The following is a 21,162-nucleotide window of genomic DNA, read 5'->3' on the forward strand; positions in this document are numbered from 1 at the left end:
AGCAGTAAAACTAGTCATCATTTATACTGGAAATACCTTTACCAGACTATTAAAAATTCTTCTAGGAAGGAGGAAATGTGGCCCTTTGATTGATATTTCACCTATAATATTAGATGTATCACTGAACAAAATCAGGACATTAGTGGTACTTCACTCTTTTCATTGTATTTCATTTCCTAGCACTTCTGTTTCTGTACTCCATGTGTAGATATTATATGTTCTTCTTCTAAGAATTTGGCATATATTAATTTTGAAAAAGTGAATAATTACAAAAAGTCAGCAACATTCTTTGCCCCTCAGTTAATCTATCAAACACCACATATGTGTCCTTACTCTAAAGCTGTCAAGTAGATCAAAGCAATATTCTTTGCAATAATAGACTATACCTTATGAAGAAGTCAATACAATAGGCCCACTGTACATCAAAGATTTATAAAAAAGTATAAAGCTAGGGCTTATAATAAGTAAAAACACAGCACTGGGACCTGGCATGAAACTTTTTGGAGAATATTAAAATACTTGGAGAAAAAAGAGATTTACCCATAAATCATCACTTCTTTTTGGGTTTTTGTCTACACTAATCTTTACAGCAATGCCCTGTAAACCACCAAATACAGTCCATTTGGAAATCACACCTTTCAAGTTTAAACAAGGGGGTGCTACTTTGATGACTGTCCTGCCTTACCCCAATCTGAATGCCACCTGTGATGAGATGATTGATTCTGAGGACAGAGTATTAGACAACATATGCTTTGCCACTAGCAAAGTTGACCAAGTTTAGGCAGTTTTCCACAGCTGACTTTTATTCAAACACTCAAGTGTGAACTGAATGGATGCACTATGAGGTGGGTAAAAATCACTCTGGGCCACTAAAAGGAGAAAGTAATGGTCAATGTTCCAAAGTATAGCTAAACTCCAGTTACTTATGGACATGTTTAATGTCTTTATTAAAAGACCTTGGCAATGACACAAAACATATCCAAAGAAAGATGACACCCAACTGGGGGGAGCTGTTCATATGCTATGGGGTAGGGGCTGCCATCCAGAGGGACATTGCCAAAATGGAGAAATAGTTTAACAGAAACCTCATGAAGGACAAAGGTAAACACAGAGTCCTGGATGTGGACACGGCACTTGCCATGGTTTAGCTGACAAGGTGATGATCAGTCAAAGTTTGTACTTGATCTTAGAGGTCTTCTCCAACCTAAATGATTCTGTGAATCTGTGAGATGGTAAAATCCCAAATCAAAAACTGTCTGGAGGCCAGTGCTAGTGAACAGCTTTGCAGAAATGAACCCAAGAGTCCTGGTTGCCAACAATGTGAACATATGATAGGAGACTGTCTCTAGAGTGTGGGAGCCTGAGCATTTCCTGGGAAGCATTTCCATTAGCAGCAGCACAGCCACTGGATCAGAGGTGAAATGGTGGGATACTTGCGGGTCAACATCTGGAGTACTGTCTTTGAGCTCAACAGTAGAAGAAAAAGATTGACAAACCTGAATGGGCAGGGGATCATCAAGAGGATTAAAAGGTTAAAGCACATAATTTATAAGGAGAGGGTGAGGGAGCTAGGTTCAGACAAAACAAGAGAAGGGTAAGGATGATGGTGGGGCATCTAATTACTGTTTCCATTTATTTAAAGCAGTGTCGTGGTTTAAAACCAGTAACTAAAAAATTACTATTTTTTTTTCTGTGAGATATGGATTTGAATAAGAGCAAAACAGGCTTAAAACTTAAAAGGAATAGAAACAGTTTATTAACAAACTACAAGAATAAGAACACTAGAATAAACTTCCAGAAAACCCTTTTATCTCTCACCACTTAACCATTCTTTTGTACACATAATAACATAGAGACAAAAAAAACTTTAGAACTTTGGTGGTCAAAAACAGTCTCAATTTTGCTAGAGTCTTTCTTTCAGTCTTTGTAGAGAAACAGAAGTCTCTTTCTGCCGATCTATGGAGTTTTTAGAGTTCACTCCTCCCATTCCACATCACTCTGAGGTGTGCATGGGTCAAATGAGTCTAGGGATACTATTTTAAGGATGAGTTATTCAAAGGCAGAAGTCTTCTTCATCTGTCTCTGTGAGCCTTCCTGGAAAACAGCTTTTGCTTTGCCCTTCAAGGCTTCAAAAAATCTTCACTCTACCCATCTCCAGCAACTCACAGTATCACAATTACTCTCTCTTTTTTTAAAAGTCCACACTTTGAACACTCTATTCCTCCCATACTCTAGTCATGAATTAAAGGAGTCTTTTAAACTACTATTATCCATCTCCATAGCTTTAACAGAAAGATATTTCAGCTGTACGCATCTCCTTATTCTCTCTTTCTTATTTAAACTTAACTCTTTCTCTCACTGTTTTTAGTGGTTCTATGATGTTTTTTGCATGTTGATTGTCTCTTTCGTTCTCTGTCTTTTCTGAGAAAAAGGAGTAATCTGTTCATTTATCCAGGTAGTAAAAGAATCAAAAGCTTTAAGAAAGCTGCAAGAGCTTATAGTGTCAGGTTTCAGTCCAGCAGCAGAAACCGAAAACCAAGCTCGGCTGACCGACTCTGCTTCTCTTCCCCCACCCCTCCCTGCGGCCTTGTCGGCCTGGAGGGGGGGAAGGAGGCCAGGACAGACCTTGCTACCTTGTCAAAAGCCGGAAACCAAAGAGGGCAAGAGAACTCTATCTGTACTTCTTAAGGGGGTGTTTACAAGTTGAATTCACTTTTTAATGGTCAGATCTGCTGTCAATTCTTGGAAATGACTGATACTTGGTCAGGAAGAAAAACTCCCATCAGCCACCAGCAGCTCCAACTTCCTCTCTTCCTAAGCTGTCTTAAAGGTAAAGCTACACCATGACAAGCAGGACTGTGAAGAAGATTAAGTCAGACTCTTCTTGGGAATGTATTGTGAAATGTTGAGAGGAAATGATTGAAAGCTTTATCAAGCAAAATTTTGAATGGATATAAAGACAAAAATATGCCAAAGCAAGGGTGATTAAGCAATGAACAATCATCCAGATGGCCATTCCTCTGAGGTAAAGAAAGATTTGACTGAACAACACTCTGAAAAGCCTAATCTAGCTTCGACATTAGTCTTCTTTGGAGCAAAGGAATGCTTTCCAGAAGTGTCTTCAACCTAAATTATGCTTTGATTCTTGCAATGAAATAATACGCAGGTGTGAAGTATGTAAAGCTACTTGCAGACTCCTGATTTCATTCACTAAGACAAAAACAGCAGCATACAATCAGTGTATTATGTTTCTTTCTGCTGACTAAAGAAGAACCATAATAATAATAATAAATGTGCATATATTAGAGGTGGGGTGGCTTCACTTAGGCACATAGAGCTACATAATAATGAAGAAGAGCTGGACAAAACGTAACCAACCAATGGATTTATATTTCCAGTATAGTAAATCCAGATGTAGTTCTATGACCTACTAAAGACAAGGCAAACACCTTAAGCCAGAAATATCCCCATTATTCATTCTAGGAGACCTCAGCAATGCAAGGCAGCAGTGATGCAAGGGAATGAAGAGCAAGTAAGTATCTCAGGATGTAGTCAACAAAAGGCTTTCTGAAATTTTGTAGCAAATTCCTTTTAAGCTTTTACAGTCCAAGTAAGTCATGCAGCACTTATGCACAAAGCCAACTCAAAATTTAAATTCTTGGCATCTATTCACATCTTCTGATTCTGTCCATTCCACTGACAATGGGAAAACAGTGCTCTACAAATAATTTATTGAAGATATTTCTATATATAATTTACAGTATTCATCTCCAAAAGAGGCCCCGTGTCTGTAAAGTATCCAAGGAAAAGAAAAATATACCACATTTCTTTTCTACATCTTTCATGTTTCCAAATGTTAATAAAACAATATTCTTTATTCTTCTCTATCCTTGGGAAGTGATAAAAGAATGGGGGGTGATGTGGTGCCTAGATTAGCACAAACAAACAACTTCTGGGGTTTTGACAGGGTGAAGAGAGAGGAATGTAAATAGTTTGGCTGTTCTAGAGCATTCCTCGCTTCCACCCAGACTCACGTGCAGTGCTGAAAATGTGAGATTCAGGAAAAGAAAATCTTCTCCAGGTTTCCCATTAGCCAGATTCTTGGAATAGCTGACTGTGTTTTACTCTATAACTTGTTCCCTAACTCTTGTTCTTATTTGTGAAGGTATCTCAACAGGTCCAACAGCCATTCCAGTGGAATTAGTGCTTTGTCATGTATTAACTCCTACTATCTTTAAGATGCTGTCAGCCTGCCTAGATTCCAGGATTTGAAGATAAGAAATACATATTTTTTCATAGGGAAAAATTTTTCCCTATATTTTCCTGGGGTTTTTTTGGGGGTTTTTTGTTTGTTTTTTTGTTTGTTTTGTTTATATTTTTTGTTTTTTTTTTTAAATCAGTCCAGAAATGTGAATATTAAACTTACTAGTCTGTCACGGTGTTTGGCTTTCAATACAAACTGAGGTTTGTATTGAAAATACAAGTATTTTGAGTTCCTAAGACAATGTGAGTAGTTGTTACTAGGCACAGAGAAAATGTTATAGTTTACTAGCTTTAGTGAAGTACAGTGTAGCATGTGAACTCACAAGAAAATAGGAAAGATTTGATAAAAGCTCAACACCAAATAATCTCAAAAACCTATTTCTCAAAAATTTGGTTCCTTCATCATTTACATAATTCTCCTTTTACATTACATAAGATAATTCTCCTTGTACATAAGATGTTGCAGAACTACTATAATGAATAATAGCATTTACTGCATAATATTCTTGTAAACACTCATTCTATTCTTAAATCAATGTCAGAATGCATTTTGAAACAGACCATAAAAACAACAAAAAACATTTATTTCCTTTACCTATATTTTTTCTAGATGGTACAAACACCTGCTTAGAGCTACAGTACTTCGCAGATGGACTTCTTAAAAATCCAGCTGCAAACCAGGGAAAAACCTACCTCAGTGGTGCTACTGGAAGGTTCCAGTCCAACCATATTAGCTTGTACCAGATGCTGAAGAAGTTGCACTTGTGCCACATTGAGGAAGAAGTCCAAATTTGTTGTCATGTTCACTTCCAAAGAATGACCACAGACCAAAATTTCCTGTGAAATTAAGGGAAAATACTAGGTAACAGCTATTGGGAAAATAATTTTCATCTTTTATATAACTGTATTGTGGGTCCCTGCTGTAGTCAATACTTAACATTATATATAACATTATATATATAGTACAAATATGGTCTTCTTAGGAGAAACTGGTGTGTCATGCTTCTGAAGGATGTGACTTATTCTTTGCATGGCTTTTAACAGCAGAACTGCTAAGGCAAATTTTGCAAGAAAAGCATCTCATGCACAAGGCCTTGTTTCCATCTCTTGCTTGTATCAGTGGGCTGTCAGAGTGTCCTTGGCAATGATTCCAATTCTCCTTTCCTTCCAAGAAAAAGATGTACTTTGTTGTTTTTTTTTAGTTTAAACACAAACTCTGCTTGATTTATAATGAAATCATGTCTTGGAACTCACTGATAGCCAATCTAATTGATTTCTCTTTGCTTGTAAGCCATTCTTAATACCTTGGCAACACTAGCTGAATAGCCACTGTTTTATTGGTGTTGTCTTGCACAAATAAAGATCTTCACCACTGTTGGCAAGCAATAAAGAGATGAAAAACAGAACCAATGCAGAAGGGGAGAAGAACTGCTCTGTCTCATGAGAAGTTTGCACAGCGCTCAAGCTCTAATCTAAACTAGACCTCTCCCTTCATGATGGCATGTCATCCAGGGAACAGATAACAAGAAGAATGTATGTACAGAAAACACTGAAATTCCTGAACATAAGCATTAGCAAAGCTCAGATTTTTAATTTTTTTTTTTAAACTCGAATAACTTCTATGCATCCTAGCCATACTGGGGCTTCCTATTTCTTTTTTACAATAAACAAGTTTTCATCTGCCCTTCTGATGACCCTTTACACAAAATGTGAAACTGTTGATTTCTTCTCTTTGTGTCCCCTAGCTATTATTTTCCAACAATGTACACCCACTGCATGTTGCAATACACATCTAGTACTCTTTACACTCCTGTACCAATTTTGCTCTTCCCAGGAGGTAGCTTTTAAGGGAAATTATCCTTATGAGATGACAAATTTTTCTGATATTTTCCCTACATGAAATGTTCTTGAGCTACAAACTAATGCCAAAAAGTCAGCCAATAACTTTTGTGTGTAACTTGCTTCACAGACTTACCATTAACTAGCTGAACAACACACCAGCAAAAGTGATTGTTAAATCTGAGTACCTAGAAGTACCCATAGCAAAGGTAGGGAAGTGGGTGCTTAGTGGCAACTTGGCATCTTGGAAATCAGGCTAAGAGAACTCAGCTTAACTTTCTTATTATAGATAGTATACAGATTGCATTTTCAGGTTTCTTTATGAAAAGAATTTTCTTTAAGCTTGTGAATACAATGTTTTGTTAATGTTGCACCTCTTAACACCCTTCCATCACAAACTTTTAAAAAATATTGCTGGAAGTCATTAAAAGATTCCTATTTCCGGAACTGAAAACAGGTTTATCTGCCTCTGTCTAATTTGCCTTTAATATCGAATGCTATTCTTTTTCTAGCATAGAAAGAACATTTCAACTCGTGACCTCTCTCCAGCTGGCAATCTGAAAACACACCTGAACTCTTCAAATGGTGGAATGGGTTAGGGTTAGGGTTAGGGTTAGGGTTAGGTGGAATGGTGAGATCGTCCACATATTAAAAGTTGCGCTACTTCTTTTGTCACTTTGTACTAACCTCTGGGTGTAAATTCTCTGCAGCATCAATTTTTGTGAAAATAATTGCAGGAGCTGCAGTTATTCGAACAGTGAAATCTGTTAAAATTGGAGTTAAAATAGCTCTCCTTTCCTGATGCCGTCTTATGCTAGGAAACAAAGGGAAAGAAAAGTAGAGATTAAATTACATTATAAATTGTAGAGAGGCAAGTATTACACCCAGCACATAGCAAAAAACATCTTCAATACCAGTTTGGCATTTGATTGCTACCTTATAATCATCAAATACCATTATTGTAAATCATTTTAATTCCAATCCTGAAGGCAGACTTCAATTTTCATTTCACAGGAAAAACATGTCTAAATATTTGACTCTTCAATCTATCTCCAGGTAGACAAATTTGACACTTGACATTGCTTCTTCTCCTGTTTAGTGCACTATACACAATAATTAAAAAAAGATGTGAACTTTATTATCAGTAATTTTAAAACTTGCCTGTGGATGCCCTTCACTTTATAAATGGCTGTTCTGCAGCCTACATAATATTTGAATTTGTGCATTAAAAGTCTGTGTTTAAGAAATATGCACAAAGCTGAGACAAAATGAAATACATGAAAAATTAAACTAGTGAATCCCACACAACACTAGGACTCCCACATGAAATTAGTAACTATTCTGCAAGATGTTCAGAACCATTTGAAAAACAGAGATGGATGTCAGTCTTCCTCCATTCCTTCTGTCACTGCTTGTTCTTGGTGGTTTTTTTTCAGCTAAATATCAACATTTACTTACCAAGAATATTTGTGTCATTAAACTTGATAATTTAATTTATTTTCCAGCCAGGTGTTTAGTTTTGGGGTTTTTCTGTTGGGTTTTTTCCCCCCACCTTTAACCAAATAGTAAGCCTAGAAGCACAACTGTTATAGATAGATCACTAATAGCTTATGACAACACGTTCCAAATGGCCAGAATCTTCTGAGGGTCAGGTCAAATAAACTATTGCTGCAAAATGCCATCTGAGAGCCTCTGATGAGGGGAAAAAAATGTAATGAGATCAAGATGGTGTTCAGCTTCTAAAAGAGGATACACTTCAAATTCCAGGGAGATTCCTTCCATCAAGCTAGTTTTTGATAATTCTTTTTATCTATTATTGTTTGTAGCAACATCAAATACCCACATTTCACCAAGGATAATTCTAAAAAACATCATAAAGTTATAGGTCAGAGGTAAGTTTTCCTATGCTTACAAAATAGAAAATTGTCAGCTATGAAATGATACAAGTTTAAAGAACAAAGTACATGGCCTTAGAGAAGAAGTTAATGGATCCATGTGGAACTCTCCATCAGCATGTCAGCTACATTTCCCTGTATTACCTTTAAGTTTGCCATCTCTAATGGACGCATGGCTGTTCAGGCATCAGCGTAAATCACACAAGTGAGCCAGACATGAACTATGCAATAAAGAATTAGTCTCTACCATCAGCTGGAGTTATCCATGTTAATGTTATTAACCAATATGCTTATTATATGCCTGTCTATGCAGTGATTATTTGACTGCATGCTGACTAGGTATTGAAATCTCTTGATTAAAAGGTGTATTGTGATTCATAGTCTGGCAGTGGTTCTGTAAGAACCATCTGTAGAAAACCAAACAATCTCCAATGCTGACAGTTTGTAAGCCAAGAGTTAGGCTGGAAATAAATTAAATAGATATCATAACCTGAGGTGGAATTCAGTCTACTGCAAAAGATAAAAAATTCATACTGCAGAAGATACAGAATTCATTTTACTGCTTAGGCTAATTTAGTTTTGATGCTTCAAATTCTACTAATAATAAATATGTCTTCAAAATATGTAGAAAGGATGGCAACCTATAAGAGAATATAAATTATACAGTGGAGGTAGGACTTAAGGCTTTTAAATTTATTTAGGACAACAGTATACAGAAGTTAAAAGCAGATGCCACAGAGCTAATATTGGCAGAGCACAACTCTAATAAACTTTTGCTTCAAATGACCCTCACTGTTGAGGAGGCTGCACACTAACATAAGAAGTGTGCAATTTGCTTAAGAGTAAGCCGATTGGTGAGTGGACAGAACTACCATCTTACCTTAAAAGCTTTAACATTTTGTTCAGCTACAGCTTTGTTATCTCTAATGATGTCTTTTAGAGCAAGGTTAGTCTCATTAGATCCCCAAATTAGAAATCAGACTTGTTAGTGGCTAGTGAACATCTTCAAACTGAGAAAACAGTCTTAGATTTTGGAGTTCTACAATTGTTTCTCTCTCTGCCACCACCTTTATTTTATATTTAAACCAAATTATTTTCTACCCAGTTCCTATTTCCCCTTCTCAATGGGATGAGAAGATGAGAAAAAAAATGCCTTTTTTTTTTTTTTTTTTTTTCAGGACAATGAAAGGCCTAAATAGCAGAACAATTCCATAAAAGAACAGGCAGCTGTACTTTCTAGCTATACCAGAAAACTTCTGCTTGAAGTTTCTTGAAATGCTAGTAGTATGATTTTCATATATGAAACAGAGCCGTAAAAGCAAGTTATTTGTTGAACCTCAAACCCTCAATTGGCTCTCTTCAATCACTGATTATATTATTTTTTAGCCTATGCATGTTCCTATTTCTTAATTTTCATACTTTATACTAGTACCTACCCAGTACACTGCATATTGAAGGACATTTTTGGTAATATATATTGATCACTGCTTTATTATATTATATTTTTAAAATCATCCTTATGTCCTGTCCAGCTCTACTTACTACTTTCTGAATTTCTTGTGGGTGAATTTGAACCTCAGCCAAATCAAGTATTAGGAAAATAATTGTAAGTACAAACAGAAGGCAAACAGAGCACAGTAAATAATGAAGGGGGAGGATATGAGAAAGGCACAAAAGGAACAAAGAAACAAATTCCACTTTGAATTATTGAGTCTTCCACACTGCACCTAAGTGCAACGTTAACTTAACACAGGTGTACGCCACATGAGCTTATGAAAAAACTTGATTGTGAAGAGCGTAATGATGGCTCTATGTCTGCAGCACATTCATTCTGTGGTTCATTTATGCATCTGTTATATATTTGTCTTGGAAAAAAAAAAGGAAAAGCTAGTATTTTTAGAGATGTTAAAGCAGTTGATCATCTACACTTAAAAGTAAGTGCATTTGAAAGACCATATGCTACCACAAAGGAACAAGGCAGTTAAGGAACAGTGATAAGGTTTGGAGGTGCCTTAGTGCAGAATTTGGGCTTTACCTGCACAATAACAAACTCTGGTTATGGACCACAAGATCCACATTGCAAAAGCACAGGACAAAAATGGTCTCTGTCCTCAAAGGCTTACAATTTAAGTATAAGAAAAAACACACCCACAGACAGGGAAGTAAAAGTAAACCACTAACAGCAGCATAGGTAATGATATCCATACAGTGGCAACCTGTCTTATGGTTTTTATATTACAGTATAATAGAAATTAACTTTTTTGAAGGATTTCAAATAAAACATTGCAATAACAATGTGAATGCTCACAGCAAACACCTTTACAACACACAGGAGTGGGCAAGAAAGTGCCTCTTCAAAACACTGAATGTGTCAGTAACTGGCATGATAAGTAAAGTCTGCTGAACAGGGAGTGCAATGAAAGAAGACACGAAAAGGGAAATGGAAAGACCGGGTCTTGAAGTAGCGCAAAAACAAAGACATCTAATGATTAATAAAACAAAAAATTTTGTGGGAAGAAGAGAGAAAAAAATGTGAAGAACAGAATTTTGCAATGGAAGCAACAACATTATTTGATTACATCAAATCAAATCATCAGTATTTGATTATATCCAGTCAGAAGCATGTTGAATTTATACAAAGAGGATGGACTGCCAACGAGATGATGTTGCTCTAATTAGAGAGATGTGATGATGTGAGACTGGATAAGCTGAGAAAATGCACAAGTAGGATTAAGTCCTACTACTATGACTCTCACGTAGAAAACACTAATCAAAACAAACAGAAAATATGGCCAGTAATAGCTAAACATAACCTAGATGCAAAATCTGGAATTTTTAAATTTATTACTAATTGCATTTTTTTCTTAATAATACCTTGTTGAATCCAGACTTTGAGCCCTTATATACCTAAAAATTCGTAAGGTAGGGAGAAACTTGTATACATTCAATACATGAAGAACAATCAAAAGCACATTTACACCATGCAATTTTACTAGCTACAGAAAGATGAGTCCTCATGGAGAATTTTGTGATGTGAAAAAGAAAAAAAACATTAGCATGAAATAGGCCACATAGTCAAAGTGTTCTCTAATAGTCTTGAGGCATGCAAAACGTCAGAAGATGTTATTTAAGATAGCACATTAACTTGAGACTTATGAAAGAATTTTCTCTTGCTGGCTTCCCATATAGCTCTTTAAATCAGCTAATCCCTGATATACAAATGTATTAGGAATGTCATAGGATAGTTAACTACTAATGACTAATTCACATTCTTTGAGCTCCCTGAGGTGTTGCAAAGCCATGTTACATGGCAGTAAAATAGCATAGCAACATTTTGAGGACAATCTAATAACCAAAATTAGAAAATGAACAGGTGTACAATACCTGGCTAGTAATAGAATTCCAATTTTTGTGTTATAAGACCTCAGTAAAACTAGCTCTTGTGAAGAATGCTGTGCAGCATTTCTTTGCTGTGGATTAATATAAAAAACACCCCATCTTATTGAGAAAGGCTTTGTACAGTATGAATACAAGTACAACTTCAGGTACCACAAAAGACACCAATTAAAATAAATTACTGAGAAAAAATGCATTGCATTTTATTCTATAAGATTCAAGGGGAATGCCCCTACTTTCTTACACAAAGATCTACAGATCAATTTTTTTCTAGTCTTTCTCATTAGAACTTGGCAAGCTGCCAAGAACTTTCCAAAGAAGCATGAAAATGAAAGCTATTCAAAGAAAAATTTGCAGGAAATCTTTCTGAGGATCCTTGCAGTGGTATTTTGTTCAGTTTTGTACAACAGATCATTGGCTCCCTAATGTACTCCATGAGAGCTGTTCCAGATGGTGGTATGCCAAGGACAGAACCGTAACGCAGTATATTGCCACACTCAATTCGTTACCACACAGAGAAGTAATGTTTTTAAGCTCAATTATTATTTTTTTTAAACAAAGTTTATTCAGACTACAGGAAGCAGAAGTTGCTGCTGGGAGCTGTAGAAGGATTACACAGGGATGGGGGCGAGGCCTCAAGAGAGGATGTATTTCTTTATTTCCTTCAGGGCTGTTGTTTTTTCCATTGAGTGGAGGGAGAGGGAGGAGATCTGCAAGCTGAAAAAGCAGTTTTCAATCAAGAAAACTTCTTTTGGTTAAGTAGTCCCAGTTCCCCACATGCTGTTTGGTAAAGGGAATAAATGTGGACAGGTTTCATTTGTACATAACCTTATTAGAACTGTCTGACTGTTTCCAGTATTCTTTTTATATATTACACCATTAGGGAGCTTTTTATAACATCTATGGTGAAGTATAAACATTTCATAATGGAAAGAGTTATGATCTCTGATCCTCAGTACAGCATAGCATCTAGAAAGTTTCTTCTGCAAGACTGCGTCCACCCTAGCAGAGTGTTCCAATTGCCCCATTCTCCTTGGGGTGAACTGCAGAGACACAGGAGGCATCACACCAGCATTTCACTATAACCTCTCTTGAAGAATCTTACACTCAACACCTGCAAGTATTCAACAACTTAGAGAATGACAGCTTGCTTTCCAAACTGCAATGTAAAAGTTGGGAGGGTAAAAAAAATCAACCCCTTAACACATTAAGTACTAGAAGAACTGAACTCCAGAAAAAGTGGTGTGAAAATTCAAAGGCTTTACTTTCAGACTAAAGATTGCTAAAGCATTTAAATGATATATATTTAAATGATGAATTATGTCAAGAGCTTCCAGATACTTGTTTGTGTGATAGCCATAGATCTCCTACTTACAATGTTTCGGTTTTCATGCAAATTTTTAAAATGAGGCCAAATTTCAATTGTAGATTAAATTACAATATAATTTACTTCAAACTTTTTGCAATTTTATTTTGAAATAATGCAGTAATGCTTTCACAAATGGGAATGGAAAAGGAATGGCTGTTATCTATGCTGAAGTTTTCTGTAAAGTAACTGTGAAAATCCTGGATATAGACTGGATTCTATACTGCCCCTCATAGCATTAAAGTATTGCAAAAATGAGGGAAACAGATTTCAAAGAATAATCTTTAAACCCAGTGATCCTAATATACCATAACACTGGGTATGAACAAACAGAAGTATATTAAAACCAAACAAAGAAATTAACCCTAAAATAACTCAGCAAAAAGCATTCATTATGCCCCAGGTTAAACATGTCTAAGAAACTTAAAGGATTCTAAAAACTGGTATGGGAATTAGATTAAAGCATAAAGCTTTTGTGGCATTTGCAGTAAATATTATGATAAACTTAATCCTAAAAACAGTAAGCACCACGTAAAACACCCTGCAGCTGCCCTCTTGGAGCATGCTGGAAACAGTGCCATGGATGGCAGAGTTCAGTGTAGGTTCTTCCAGTTCTCAGCACATCCCTTCCACAGGTCATAAAATAAACCCAGATACAGCAAAACTGACTGCTAACTAAAAAGCAAAAATGCAAAGATCCTGAAAAAACTATGTTAAATATATAAAATTTAAAACCAAAAGGGTAAGAAAGCATTCATACTTTTTCTTGAAAACAAGTCAGAATTAAAATTCTGTAATCACACACCAGAAAGGAAAACCTAATATATTTATTTACAACTGTTCTAAATTAAAACCCAAGTAGAAGATTCATTCAAAAGCTATTTTGAACCAAAAACACTTATCTGTATTCTAATAAAACTTCATTTTGGAAGTCTGCTGAGGAAGCATGTCCAAGCAGTTATAGAAAAAAAAAAAAGAAAAAGAGAATTCAAGATTGTCCGTAACAGCTGCTTCCCTTGTCCTATTAGCTTTTCAGGAATCCCACCAGATTTCCTATCTGAATGTATAACCATAAAGCTCAGACCCAGAGTGTGCTGGCAGTAGGATTTCAGTCACCAATGGCAAGGAAAAGGAAAGCCAACCTCTCAGTGGCTGGTTTTGCTATATTAGCTTAAGTTGCAAATTGGCTGCAAGTCCTTTGGAGATTAACGTAATCTTATTTTTCAAGATATTCCAGTGGATGTGGAATTCTATGACAAAGAACCTAACAGGGAACTTGTCCAACATCAATGCCCAACTAGAAAGTCACACACATTTTTTAAGGCTAGGAATTTAAAATTAAAAGCCTCTACGGAATTATATGAGTTTAAAAAAAACAAATTGTTAAAAGACAGGAAAGAACCATGTGATCTTATAAATAAAGACCAGAATCTATTTCTATGTTAAACTTTTTATCTGCACTCCTGTGACTCCTTGGCATTTTATCATTTCTTTGGGTAGAACTGTTTTTCCTGCCCTCTATTTTTCAATAAATTGGAATTTATTTTTGATCACATCTTTTTCTTGCATGCTCTCCTCCAGAGTGAGCTTATCTGCCCTCTTGGCCTGGGATCAATACATCACTTACAAAGCTCAGTCTGTGTGCCATCCTCATGTAGCCTTTTGCTACAACTTGCCTTACTTTCAGAAAAATCTGACACCTCTCATCTCCCATTTTTCTAAAAATTAAACCAAAAGTAGTTATTTCCAGATGATTCTGCCTGATTTTCTACACCACTTTTAGGAACTCATCCCTAAATTCAGACAGGAATCATATCTTAGGAAACATAAAATTATGCACGCATCTCATAAAAATCAGATTGTTTGTGAATAAATTAGATAGAAAGGATGCTTATATGAAAACAAATAGCTAAATGTATAGGCAAAGAGGCATCTACTAGCAGAAATGCTTCTAAATCCACAAAATTACTTTTGCAAGCTTGCTTTTGGCCATCAGACTTTATTCCTGCCAGTTTGAAAACTGAAATTTGCTACAGTCTTTAAATTTAGTTTTAAACTATTTGTATGAATTTTTAAGTTAAAAAAAGTATATTAAAACCAAAATAAAAATTTAAAATCTTCACAAATTACCAACAAATACCCCCAATTTTATATTTGAGAACATCAAAATTTAAAATAGCAGGCAAGTGTATGCATGCTTTTTCTTTCAACACTGTTTAACCAGAGGGTGGGGCTTTGTGTGCCCATATACAGTACTCAATAAAGGAGACTTAGCTGAAATATCTAATTCTCAAAATTCATCTGTTTTAAGTTATAGAAGTGCAAAAACTAGTTCAGAATCAATAGGAAATGTTCTACTTTATCGCTCTCTAATTTAGAAATGTCTTAGCTGGTTTTACTCAAGCTTTGTAAAAATACAAACAAAAGAAGTTTAGAAAAAAAGGAAAAACACACCACTGCCACCCGAAAGAACACACCCTACACAAAAAAAAAAATCCCAAACCAGAACCTCACATTACTTATAAAGACTGACAAGCTGAAGTCTCAGCCCTGGAGTTATGTTTATGGACAGACAGTAAGTCACTTGGAGAAGAGCTTATAATGGAGGCAAAGATACACAGAAACTAGACAGTAACTACAGTGTAACAGCAACAGTAATATGCATTTCAAATGTGTAACCCAAAACTCCAGGGAAATGTGCTTGCAGTGTAAAGCAAAAACAGAATTGACTTAATTCAGGTATACTGTGCATGCTCTCTGCAGTGTTTGTGCTATGCAATTTCAGAAAAGAGTAAATTTTTTAAAAAATCCCTACCTACTGGCCATGTTCCATTCAAGTGCTGGATTTTGAGAATTTCTCTCAGTCTCTGTCAAAACCCCTCCTTTTCCATTTTCCTTCTCTGGTTTCAACTGATTCCAATAAGCAGTACCAATGTTGATAGATTGAAGATCTATTTGATATTGTCTGTCTTCAACCTCTGATCCAGGGTCTCGAAGAATTCCTAGATTTAGTGCCCTCCTGTAATGTCAAAAAAAGGAAAAGAAATCACCAAAGGTCAAAATCAAACCAATCAGATAATCGTTAAGACCCAAATTAACAAAATGAAGGTATCAATTTTGCAATTTTTGTCTACAGTAATCATTATTTTAATTTCAAATCTTAAAAAATACCCATCTGCCTTTGCTATGGAATTTAATGGGAGATTTGCAAATGAATATATTCTTAAATTTAGCCAGATGTACCAAAGTTGATATGAGATCAATGCATCAACTTCATTGCACTTCCAAACAGATCCATACCAGCAGCCTTGTGGGGAAAAGGACTGATTCATTTCTTCTGAATGGATAAAGGATGTCACATCCAAGTCCTCAAAAAGAATAGCTACACATCAGTATAACCAAGAAATATAACCAATTTTCCCACTGTTCAAATTCATCAAAGAATAAAAATTAAAAAGAATATTCCAAGATGATGGAAAAACAATTCAATCATTTTACCACTGTATTTCAGCACAGAGTTTTTCAAATAAAATTCTTCTAACAAGTGAGAAAAAAGCATTTTTGAGTGAACCACATTCCTTGTGGATTCCTTTAAAGTCTACTACATTCGATTTTACAAAGTGTTTCAGTCTTGAACTGAGTTTTGGAAACAGACTCAACTTCAAAACATTCAAGAGCTATTGAGCGGAGGATGCTGAGACCATTTAATTTTATCTGTGACCAGTAACAGAGCAGCTTCCTACTGCCATTCATGTTCTGCTAATAAGCACTGGGAAGTGCTAAAAAAAATTATCTTGCCCTTTCTATACTAGGAACAACACAGCCTTCTGTGCACTGCTTATTTAATATTATAATAAAAATTCACCATTATATTATTGCTATTTTTCAAAATAAGGGAGCAAGGAGATACTAACTTTTTTTTATTCAATCTATGATCACAAATTATAGTCTGTTTTTACTGATTTCATACCTCTATGTTGAAGCTTAAGCTCCTTATTTGCATAGGACATTCAATCTACTGTTCTATTCAAGGTTTTTGTCTTGGGCCAAAATGATTTAGTGTACAGCTGCTATCTTCACAAAGAATTAATAATTCTGCAATTTGTGTGAATTTGATGCTAATAATCTAAACACAAATAACTATTAATGTAGCACATCCCAAACTGCAAACTCAGAGTACAGGTATGTAAACTGTAGCTATGCAATCTGTTTCAAAGTATAATCCCAGTGCTGCCCAAATCCAAATAACAGTTACAACTGCTAATACACTGCCATTGTCACAAGTGGAGTATTTTAGCAATTAAGAAAATTAAGTAATTAATCATATGTACCCACAGAGGCATGTGGATGACAGGAAAGCCATTTTGATCAAGTAATTCCTGGTGAGGCACTGTGATGGCATTGTTCAGTAGTCCCTGTAACTTTCTTAAGTGCTTAGCAGAAATACACTAAAAATCTGTTATGTCAGTAGTCGTATTTCAAAATTAAATGTGGTTTCTTAAAACTTAAGAATGTGTTTGTCAACTTTCCACACAGAGAGCCCTAACCACAACCACTGTGCCTTTTATTACTCTTTCTAAGGCATTATTTCATCAATATGAATGCAGTTTTTTTTTTAAAAAAACACCACAGTAGATTATTGTATGATCCAATGTCTATTTTCATACTTTGTCTAATACAAGTAAATACTAGAATATTTTTGTGAAATATCACTTTAAATAAAGCACTAAATTACATATTTTTGGAAATCTGTTTATATATATAAAACAGAGTATGATACTAATTTCATGTGCATAATGGATTTTTTCCCCTGTACTTCACAGTGAGAATTTTTCATTTCTTCTTTTATGAGCAGCTTCATAACTTGCAATAGGCTCACCTAGATATTCTTTAGACTCATTCAGCATAACCATGACCTTGTGAACCAAATTCCTCAAGCACAATGTGTCTGTATGTACTAATCTGAAACTCCCCACTGTGACAATGGCTTTCTTACACTCACAAGTTTATTTATTTAAATATAAACCATAACAAAATCACTCTTTGGCATAAATCTTTAGGTGCAGTAGAATATACAAAGGTATTATTTAAACACAAGGTACTCGTGTATTGCATTGCTGGTATAACATTTGTCTACTGCATCTTTTTTTAAATGTACTTTGGGATATTACAGTCTAATTCTTCAATATTTTCATGCTGATATAAAAGTTCACATCTGCAGTCTGTTCCTACTATTAACAATCTCCTATATATAATACAAAACTCTTCTTCTGATCCTTCAGATACGTTTTTGAAATCCAAGCGAACTGTACTTCCATAGATAACGCATTTCAAGAAACACATATTTTACACATGTAAAATACACGGATTTTAATCCAAAAATACAAGATATTTAATGCCTTCATGTTCTGATGAAGCTCATTAGGACTTTCACAAAGTGCACCATGCCACTTTTATACAAGGATCAAAATACAGCCTTTTCCCAAGTAATAAATATAAAGGCATTTATATCAGCCCTCATTTCTAGTTTCCCATATCAACAATTTACATACAGGGATTTACATAAGCACTCATTTCTGGCTTTCACAGCAACAATTTTCCTAAGTATGCCTCCAATTTATTAGCTGTATACTTTCTAGAAGGATGAAGGTATGTTAAACCACAGCAAACCTGGCCTAATCTTAAGTACACATGCTTTGCATGAACTCTGAACCCTTTAAAATCCTTGCAGAAAATAAACTCAGGAAAACAGAGTAAGCCAAATTCATGACTTCTCTATCTCCTGCATAAGTGATGTTTTATCAGCTGAAATATACTGTAGGGGTTACAATTTTAATTGCTTCCCTCTTCTGAAAACAACTTCGCTATCTCACCTGAATCTTTTGGCAGGTGGTGCAGAATACAGCAGTTGGCCAGCAATACAGTAAGATCAATAAGCAACCAAAGACAACCATAAGCATGTAACAGGAAACACAGGTTAAAAGTTTTTCTTGTTTTAAATTAATCTAGTCTGGATCAGGTATTTTGTATGTTTATTTAAGAAGCAGTTCATGTTGAACCAGTTACTACATGCTGCTGAATAAGCATAATTCTGAGACCCACAGTAAAGTTGCTAAATTTATTAACTTACAGCTCATCTGAGACCTACAAAAAGCTAAACAAGCCAGGAAAATGGCAGTTAAAGACTGTACATTATGTAATAACTAAGAAATATTTGCGGACTTTACACATAACAGCTAATTTTTATTAGTACTTACTGGATCTCTGTGTGCACTGATTTCTGCTTTCAGGTACAGAGATAACAAACCAATCAACCCAAATTTCAATTATTAAAGGTTTTGCCTGGTGGTAAAACATCCTTCCTATCCTAATTTAAAAAGGAAACAGACAGTAAGCTTGGGTATGTATCTCTATTTCACAGGGGCACATATGTGAAAGGACCCTTTTCTCTTCTGCTTAATCTTGTGAAGTCCCAAGCTAGCTGTAGTCTGAAAGCCCCTCACCTACGCATGAGATGTGACTGAATACTGTAGAAATCACAGCAGTATTTATCACTGAACTAATGCACTTTCACTGCCTTTTCCCCAATCCAATTTAATAAAGTTTCCTCCTTGACAAAGCCATTGAATGTACTGTACCAAAAAGGGAAATTGAAGAAAGCGTTTCTTAGGGGCACAATGGACTCCATCTGGAATGAGATGCTATAGATGTTAAGGGCACAGAACAAAAATGTGGTAAACCAAGAGAATCTATAACAACAACACTGGCCTTTGAGAATGCTAAGCTTCTATAAGTGAAAACTTAGACAGGAATCAGCTTTTCAAACAAAGGCAATTACTTTTTATTTTTTTTTTAGTTATACCAAATAGATGGTATAATATGGTATAATAAGATGCCTTTTTCTCACAGACAAGTTAACACTTGAGCCCTTGGGAGAGAAACAGAACTGCCCCATCACACAACATGTAGAGACATGATCTTAGTACTAGAATAAAAAAATACTATAGCATGACTTCTCATGACAGAAGTCCTGGATGTGCTGAAATGTGGAGATGTTAAAAACACTTATTTGTGAGAAAGAGGGAAAGAAGAACGAGAAATTAAAGAGAAAGAAAAAGAGAGCACAACACTGGGCAAGAGGAAGAATTATGGAATCAGGGCACAAAGGATGAAATTAAAGAAAAGAAGCAGGTAAGAATGTTCTAATGTTGCAAGAAGAGAGGAGACGTCCCTAAGCGAGAAGGGAAGGTCCTCACATGAAGCTGGGTACATACTCTGCCATACTGAGTGATACACACATCCTCCAGGACAAGGGTAACCTCACCTTTGCTTTCCCAGCCTGCAATGTGTCCTTAGAGAGACTTACTTGTGGTGCAACAAACATATTTTATGACTGCCAGGATGTTGGAAATGATTTGGTTCAGTCTAGATCAGTAGAGCAGATTTTCAAATGCCATCAGCAGTGAACTCCAATTCTCACTGTTTCTGCCTCTCTTCCCCATGAACTATGCCATATATGACTGGCTTTATTGGCAGCAACTCCTTCTCTCCAGCTCAGCCTCAGAATAACAGAACTACTGTCCCATCTCCATAACTGTTGGCAGCATACTCTGGATTGGGTACCAGCAATGTTTTATTAAATGAAAATATAAACTGAGTACAGTAAGGCTACTTTGCTTAATGCTTTTCTGATTAGCAAGTGATATCAGTGATTACAGGAATCTATTTAACAATGCAAACTGCATTCTGTCTGATTAGCTCTAGTGTTGTGATCTACACGGACAGATATATCAACATTATCTACAGAAGATAATACATGGCAGATGTCCTATAAGTCAGAGTGGTTAAGGTACCTGGATTCATCTTCATATGTGTAGGACTCTTGTAAAAAGAAAACAACAGTGATAGCTCCGTGAGCAAAATAAAAATGACTGACCACTTCTTAACATTAACATAGTGGACAAATATATCACATCCCAGTGCAAAGGAAAAAGTTATTAACTGCATTCTAACCGAATATGTTTTGGAGTCAACAACACTCGTAAGTTCTAACTTTATAATGATTTGTAGTGTTTATCATTTTTGTACATAGGCATAAATCAGCTGGGAGGTAGATTAATTGTACATTTAGTATGTTGAAAAAAAAAGGCCAGTAACAGAAACATGCAAAATTTTCTTCTGATTGCACTAGACTACTTCAAGCAATTGCTACAGGGATCCAAAAATACAAGTGTAACACAACAAGTAACTTTCCTCTTTTTCAAATGAATGTTGGATAAATGTCTGATTTCTATCTTTTGGGCACTGATCCCTTTTTAGCTCTGTATACCTAAAGAGGTAAGTATCACTAAGAAGAGAGGAACTGGTGTAAGTGTTTAAAAGGCTAAAGCAGAGGATAAGACA

The 21,162-nt window shown here is 35.6% G+C and overlaps 1 protein-coding gene across 5 annotated transcripts in view; it reads right to left on the reverse strand.

Annotated features, from left to right (window-relative positions):
• The window catches only part of VPS13B (vacuolar protein sorting 13 homolog B), a 423,329-nt gene that overhangs the window by 138,185 nt on the left and 263,982 nt on the right, over nucleotides 1-21,162 (reverse strand). For all 5 annotated transcript variants that reach the window (XM_088065985.1, XM_088066031.1, XM_088066072.1 and 2 more), the window contains exons 31-33: nucleotides 15,575-15,778; nucleotides 6,790-6,916; nucleotides 4,957-5,100 (exon numbers count right to left, since the gene is read on the reverse strand). In XM_088065985.1, coding sequence (XP_087922111.1) covers nucleotides 4,957-5,100; nucleotides 6,790-6,916; nucleotides 15,575-15,778 — 475 coding nt within the window. The remainder of the gene's footprint in view (nucleotides 1-4,956; nucleotides 5,101-6,789; nucleotides 6,917-15,574; nucleotides 15,779-21,162) is intronic.

Source organism: Pseudopodoces humilis, chromosome 1, assembly GCF_049639895.1.
Source record: "Pseudopodoces humilis isolate 2021_Gansu_Grassland_sample_001 chromosome 1, ASM4963989v1, whole genome shotgun sequence".
NCBI lineage: Eukaryota > Metazoa > Chordata > Aves > Passeriformes > Paridae > Pseudopodoces > Pseudopodoces humilis.